At 45.9% G+C, this 7822-nt stretch overlaps 1 protein-coding gene across 1 annotated transcript in view; it reads left to right on the top strand.

The window, feature by feature from the left end:
* Positions 1-1248: 1248 nt before the first annotated feature.
* LOC108522886 (leucine-rich repeat-containing protein 37A3-like) overlaps positions 1249-7822 on the top strand; it is a 23164-nt gene continuing 16590 nt past the window's right edge. The window contains 4 exon segments of the mRNA XM_017863349.1: positions 1249-1272; positions 1652-2319; positions 2605-3264; positions 6798-6878. Of these exon segments, the coding sequence (XP_017718838.1) occupies positions 1249-1272; positions 1652-2319; positions 2605-3264; positions 6798-6878 (1433 nt within the window).

The following is a 7822-nucleotide window of genomic DNA, read 5'->3' as shown; positions in this document are numbered from 1 at the left end:
CGCCCATTTTGCAGGTCAGTTGCTCTCCTTGCAAGGAAGAGTATTCTTGAATTTCACCTTGGAGGAGGAAGAGTTCAGGCTGCCAGAACTGGACTAGCTCTTCTGAATATCCTGAGGCAGGGTCCCACGGTGACTTCCTTGGGAAGCTCTGCCGTGCCCCCACTCCACCCCACCCCACCACAACAGGCCGCTGGAGTCCTGGGACCACCCGGGTCTGCGGCCCAAATCCTTCCTCGCTAAGGGGAGGGGAGAGTAGGGGTGTTCCAGTGAGGGTAGGGGGGAAGGAGGGCTTGGGGGGGACTGTGACATAAGATTGCCACGGTGACATGGAGCAGATCTGGACCCGAGTCTAATAAAGGCGGCATAAAGATGTCATAAAGACTGGGCTGGGCGCACTCTTATCAGGGACACGAGCCTCTCCGGGCTGCCAGAATGGCTCACGCTCAGTGCGGGCGCCAGCGCATGTCATGCCCCGGCTGCGTCTCTGGGGCCCACGGCCCCTCCTCACGTGGCAACTATTGTGGCTTCTAGTCCAGGAAGTTCAGCCTCTGGAGTGGGTCAAGGACCCGCTCCAGCTAACCTCTAACCCCTGGGGCCGACTGAGCCCTGGTCTTCCTGCTCATCTGATCTCGCATGGGAATCTCCCCATGCGCTTACTCCCCTGGCAGACCCAGAGGGCTTTGATTACCTGGGGTCCTCTGCTTCCTCCCAGATGTGAGTCCTGCCCCAGGAATGGACTGAAAAATTTGGTTCCATTCCTGGACACAGATTTAGCTGGAAAGCTGCCCCTGGGACCAGAGCAGTTCTCAGCTGCACACCAGGATCTAAATGACAAGCTGACTCCGCAAGAAAGGCTCCCAGAGGTGGTTCCAGTGCTGGATGGGGATCAGAACTAGACCCGAGTTCAGCCTCCTTACCTCAAAAGTAAGGTTCAAACTGCAGATCTGGATCGGGCTGCAGGTCATCAGGCAGATGAAATACTTGTTCCGCTAGACAGTAAGGTTTCAAAAACCACCCAAATTTATTGTTTCGCCCAAGAACCTGAAGAAAGATTGAGCTCAGCACTGGAGCCTTGCTAACCAATTATCCAAACCTCAGAGTCAGAAACAAACTTTGCAGGATGAATATTCAAGTATGGATCTACTGTATCCCAGCAGCCTGCCTCCAGAACTCCGGTGAACTCAGATGAGCCTCCAGGGCTGCCTCCAGAGTCCTCTATGGAGAGTCTAGCTCAAACTCCACCGAATCATGAGGTGGCAGTTCAACCTGCAGGTGAGGATCAAGCTCATTATAACTAGCCCAACATTACAGTTAAACCTGCAGATATGGAGGTTACCGTAACTTCAGAGCCTACCAACGAGACAGAATCTTAGGCCCCAATCCAGCCTTCAGAGGAGGTGGAACCTTCTGCAACCCAACAGGGGTTCGCAACTGTGCCTCCTGTTCTTCCTGTGGAGCTGAACTTTCCCCCGGTGAGCAGGAGCAGCCAGCTCAGCCTTCTGAGTCTTCTAGGGAGGTTGAATCTTCTCCAACCCAGCAGGAGAGCCCAGCTCAGCCTCCAGAAGAGATGGAACCTTTTGTAATCCAAGAGGAGGCCCCAACTGAGCCTCCAGGTCCTCCTATAGAGCCTGAACTTTTCCCCAATGAGCAGGAGCAGCCAGCTCAGCCTTCTGAGTCTTCTGGGGAGATTGAATGTTCTCCAGCCCAGCAGGACAACCCTCCTATTCCCACTGAGCAGGCTGACTTTTCTGTAGCCCAGCCTGATCTCCCTTCCCCACCTCTGCATTCTCCTGAAAAGATTGAATCTCCAGTCCAGCAAGAGGCCACAGCTAAGATTCCAGATCCCTCCAGGGAGGCAGAACCTTCTCCAGTCCAGCAACAATTCCCAGCTGAGCCACCAGAGCCCCCTAAGGAGGTGGAACCATCTGCAACCCAGCAGGAAGCCTCAGGTCATCCTCCAAAGTCCACTGAAGAGGTCAGTCCTCCACTGCAGCAGGGGATGCCAGCTCAGCCATCAGAGCCACCTGAGAAGGTGGAACCATCTCCAGTCCTACAGCAGGCCCCAACTCGGTTTTTAGAGCCACCTAAAGAGGTAGAATCCTCTCCAGTCCAGCAGGCAGTCCCTGCTCCGTCTTCAGACCCCCCTATTGTGATAGAACCCTCTCTGACCCAGCAGATGGCCCCATCTTTGCCTCCAGAGTTCCCTCAGGAGGTGGAACCATCTCTAACTCAGCACGAGGTTCCACCTCAGATTCCAGAGCCCCCTGAGGAGGCAGAACCTTCTCCAACCCAGCAGGAGGCCACAGTTCAGGCTCCAGAGTCCCCCTAAGGAGGTAGAAACTTCAAGCCAGCAGATGGTCCCAGCTCGGCTTCCAGAGCCACCTAAGGAGGTTGCAGCTCAACCTCCAGCTCATGATGAGGTGACAGGCCCAACACCAGGTCAGGATCAAGCTCAGCATTCAACATTGCCCAGTGTCACAGTTCAACCTTTGGACCTGGGACTTACCATCACTCCAGAACCCACTACGGAGGCTGAACATTCTACATCCCTGAAGCAGACTCTAGTTCCTCCAAAGCACCGTAAGGTGACACTTCCACATCCAGACCAGGTTCAGACTCAGCATTCACACCTGACTCAAACCACAGTTCAACCTTTGGACCTGGGACTTACATCACTCCAGAATCCACAACAGAGGTTGAACCTTCTACAGCCCTGACTACAGGTCCTCCTTCAGAACACCCTGAGGTGACACTTCCGCCTTCTGACAAGGGTCAGGCTCAGCATTCAAACCTGACTCAAGTCACAGTTCGACCTCTGGCCCTGGAGCTTACCATAACTACAGAACTTCCTACAGAGGTTAAACAGTCTCCAACCATGGAGAAGACATCAACTCAGCCTCCAGACCTGGGACTTGCCATCACTCCAGAACCCTCTACAGAGATTGGACATTCCACAGCCCTGGAGAAGACTACAGCTCCTCGTCCAGACCAGGTTCAGACTCTGCATCGAAGCCTGACTGAAGTCACAGGTTCACCTACTGAACTAGAACCTACTCAGGATTCATTGGTGCAGTCTGAAAGTCACACCCAAAATAAGGCTTTAACTGCATGAGAGGAACAGAAGGCCTCCGCAAGCACCAACATATGTGAGCTCTGTACCTGCGGAGATGAGACGCTGTCATGTATTAATCTCAGCCCAAAGCAGAGGCTCTGCCAAGTGCCTGTGCCAGAGCCCAACACCTACAATGGCACCTTCACCATCTTGTAAGAATCACCTTTCCTCAGTTGTCCTCTGTGTCCTGCCTGACATGGCAGCCTTTTCCTGGAGGGCTTCCTGGGCCTTCTTTATCTCCCCAAGCCATACGGACAACTGACTTTCTGCTTTCACCTTTGCTTGTCAACTCTCTCTTCTCTTTATTCTCCTTTACTGTTAGGCCCCTTCTCCAGTCTTTTACTTTTACTCCAGTCTTTTACTCGTTTTCTCATCCATTTTTATTTAGCCCCATCACATCATTGCTTAACCGCTGCTCTCCTCCCATTTTCGCTTCGCCCTCTTTATAGCAGCCTGTCCCTCTCCCGATCTCAGTGATGAGGCTCTAAGTGGTTAAGAGTTGATTCCGGGGCCAGGCTGCCTGGGCTTGAACCCAGGGCTGTTTATTAGCTTGGTGACCCAGAACAAGTTATTCCACTCTGTGACTCAATTTCCTCACCTTTCAACTGGGGGTTAGGCTAGTTCCCATTTCATAGGATTGCTGTGAAATTTAGGTGAGTGAATATATGAAACACTTCATCAGTGCCTAGCATATGTAGGAGTGTTGGCTGTTAACATGATTACTCAGTCCTTTAGTTATGTCCACAACTCATCTTTTTCCCTGGCTTTCTATATGTAGCACTCGTTTTGCGTCAAACCCAGGGCCAAGTACACTACTGTCTCCAGAACATGAAAATGATAGGAGGGAAGAAAGAGAATAGGCATAAAAATGGAGGTATATATAATTAATTACTAAAAGATAATGCAGACCATCAGTGCTATAATTTATCAGAATCAGTGATTGTTGAGGTATGGAGATCAGGGAAAGCTACATGGATAAGCTAAAACTTCACTTGAGTCTTAAAGAGTAGCTATAATTTGTTAAATAGAAAAAAAAATGGGAGTACAATCTAGGCAAAGGCATGGCTATAGCTATGGTTGGAATTTAGCAGACCAATCTGGCTGCAAAGAATTAGGTGAGGGAGCAATGAAGATATGATTATGTAAAACCTTGACTATCAGCTATAGGAGTTTGAAAGGTACACAGTGAGGTGTGGAAAGCCATGGAAAGTTTCCAAGATGTTTAAAATGATGGTTAAGTGGTAGAGCTAGAAATGTTTACACTAAGTAAGCATGTCAGAAATGCCCCCAACTCTCCACTAATTACAAAATAACTATCTCCCCAGCCCTGTTACCAAGAAAGCAATACCTGCATAGTATTTCTATCTGTTTAGAGACAAGAAGATACTATGTTCATTGCTATGACAGCATGATTCTTATCCTTTGTCCATAGAGGTGTGTATGTCATTAATCCTTATTAAATTCATTAGTGATGCTCTTTTGCAAACAGATTCTGTCAAATGTAGAAGGCTTAAGGAAAGTGGGTGTAAAGACCCACAAGTGGATGCCAAAGTGCTGCAGAGGCCATGAAGTAATAAAACTGCAATTCCTTTAAAATCGTCATTTTTCCTTCTACTCACTCCGCCAGCTATTCATTTATTTTACAAATATTTGAATTTGCTTTGCCACGTGTCAGTTTTAAATATGGTGGGCAATGCAGATGAGCAAGACCTACTCCATGCTTGCAAGGAGTTTATGCACAGAAAAAATGGGATGAAAAATAACTACATTAAAAAGAAATCAACGTGGGAACTAGGAGGGATAAATTGTTTCTGAAGCATAGAAGAGGGGAAAATGACTTCAATTTGGACCCAGGAGGATGTTACTAGAACAATGCCATTTGAATAGGACTTTGAAGGGCCATTGTGTAACATCGGACAGACATCTTGGGGAAAATAATCTAAACTTGCAAAAGGAAAATGGGAGAAGGGCAAAACACAGGAACGTGTTCGAGGAGTGCCATGAGTACCTGTAGAGTACAAGGAGGGAGAGTAGGAAATTGGAGCCAGATCTTCTAGGGCTTTGAATGCCAAGCTGAGGAGCTGTCATGGGGAACCATGTTACCGCAGCAGTGCTGTAGATAGATCTGCATCACAATCACTGAGAGGGCGCCTTAGAACTCAGTTCTGGACTCCGCCCTCGTAGTTACTGATTCAATTGGTCTAGAGTGGGACCAAGAATTTGCATCTTCAATAATTTCCCAGGAGATGCTGGTCTTTGCAGGCCACTTCTGGGGAGTTTATATGATGACTGTGTGCAGGATAGTTTAGGAAGGGAGCGACTACAAATGGAGACATCAGCCAGACAACGTTACACCATCCAGGTAAAGAGGGAGGGACAACAGGCCCCATCACTGTGTAACTGAAGAAATTGCTTTCATGAAATATTAAAGCGATATAAAATGAAAAATGAATTTCTATTAATATGATAGAAATTAATTCTATGAATATGATTTGAATTAATTCCAAGTTATGTATTAGGTAAAGGGGTAACTTCCTTTCAAATGCTGTGAAAGGATGTCTTTTATTTCTTCTGATACTGAACTGGCTTAGGAAAACAGACCTAAACTAGGAAGGTGTATAAATGTGAGGCTATTCATTTTAATATTAGAAACTATATATAGAGATAAAAACTTTGAGCTCATAATCTAGGATTTGATGATGCCACAAAAGGGCATCTAATCAAGTCTACTGCCCTCAGGAAAAATTAATTCCAAAGTCTATTAAGTTGTATATTTCATTTATTAAAACTATGAAGGTGAGATTCTAGGAGAGGTACGGGCAGGGTTAGGGGCTGTGGAAAGTTCAAATACAAGTCCAAACGTTTACAGTTGAGATGAAAAATGTGTATTCAATATTATTCTAAACTCTTATTATTCATACTAATAGACATCTAATAACTTATCAAGGCAATATTTTCCTTTTCCTAGAGATTTATCCTGCAATAAAATACCGTCTATTGAAAGACACACATTTGAACCACTACAATTTTTGCAGTTTATGTAAATTACAAATAAAACTTTATTGCATTTGGAATTTTTATAAAACTTAATTATAAACCTCTTTGCTATTCATTTTGAAATATGATTAAAATTTGACCAGTAGAAAGGTACTAAAATTATATAGAAAACCGTTTTTGTCTCTAGCAAAGATTAGTGTGAGAATTATTACACAGATCATAGTGAATCATCAGAGAGCAGTGGTTCTCAACTGGTGTGATTTTGTACTCAGGTGACATTTGGTAATGTCCAGAGACAGTTTTGGTTGACAAAACTGTGGGTGTGCTCCTGGCATCTGGTGCGCAGAGGCCAGAGATGCTGCTCAGCATCCTCCAAGGTATAAGACAAACCCCCACGGCAAATTGTTATAGAGTCCAAAATGTCGATGGTACTGAAGTTGTGAAATCCTGTTCTAGAGAAATAAAGATCACTTAACATAGGTATTTACTGAGCACTCACTGTTTTGTATCTAATGTACCACATGTGCAATGTTAAATTATAAATCATAAGCCAGTATCTTCCACAGTGAGATTTCTTTAGTGCATAAAGGATTGAGGCTATGTTCCATCCTATATAAATTAGACTCATGACAAAGGATAAATGTTCTGAAATATTTTTTTTTCCTTTGCCTTATGTCTTTTTTTGTAGAAATCTTGGTTGCAATTTACTCACAGAACTGAGCTTTGGAACATTTCAGGCCTGGCACGGAATGCAGTTTTTACACAAGTTGTAAGTGAAATAGAAGATGAATACATGTAAACAACTATTTATGTATAAAAACTCATACAATTATTGGTTAGCTGGGAATAAGCCCATTATGAACTCTGAAAAGTATGTCTTAAGACCCATTCTTTTTTCTCAAATGGGGAAACTAAGGTACAAATAGGCCAAGAGACTTACCTAGCTTATATATGACCTGCTCTGCTTGTCCTAGTTCTGACCTATGGCATGGGCAAGAAAAGGCATCAAACAAGTGACCCTCAAATTAGTCTTGTTGCTGGGCAGGGTGGCTCAGGCCTGTAATCCCAGAATTTTGGGAGCTGAGGCGGGCGGATCACCTGAGGTCAGGAGTTCAACATCAGCCTGACCAACAGAGTGAAACCCTGTCCCTACTAAAAATACAAAATTAGCTGGGAGTGGTGGTGTAGTTTTTTGCTCCCTGGAGGGCTTTGTGTGAAGCTTTCTTCCTTGCAGCTAAATGTTGCAGACATTTAAGCAGTTAGAAACTCTGCATATGAGCAGGAATCAAAGTTAAATCCAAAGTGTAGGGCCAGGCGTAGTGGCTCATGCCTGTAATCCCAGCACCTTGGGAGGCGGAGGTGGGAGGATCACTTGAGGTCAGGAGTTTGAGACCAGCCTGGCCAACATGGCGAAACCCTGTCTCTACTAAAGATACAAAAATTATCAGGTCATGGTGGCAGGCGCCTGTGATCCCAGCTATCAGGAGGCTGAGGCACAAGAAGGGCTTGAATCCGTGAGGTGGAAGTTGCAGAGAGCCGAGATTGAGCTGCTGCACTCCAACCTCCCCTCCAGGCTGGTCTCGAACTCCTGTGACCTCAGGTGATCCACCCACCTCAGCCTCCCAAAGTGCTGGGGTTATAGGTGTGAGCCACCATGCCTGGCCAAAATGGTGTTTATGTTAAGCTATTGTGCAAAAAAAAAAAAAAAAAAAT

The sequence above is a fragment of the Rhinopithecus bieti genome, unplaced genomic scaffold, assembly GCF_001698545.2.
Source record: "Rhinopithecus bieti isolate Rb0 unplaced genomic scaffold, ASM169854v2 scaffold_2349, whole genome shotgun sequence".
NCBI classification, from domain to species: Eukaryota; Metazoa; Chordata; class Mammalia; order Primates; family Cercopithecidae; genus Rhinopithecus; species Rhinopithecus bieti.
This window is presented reverse-complemented; position numbering and strand designations above follow the sequence as displayed.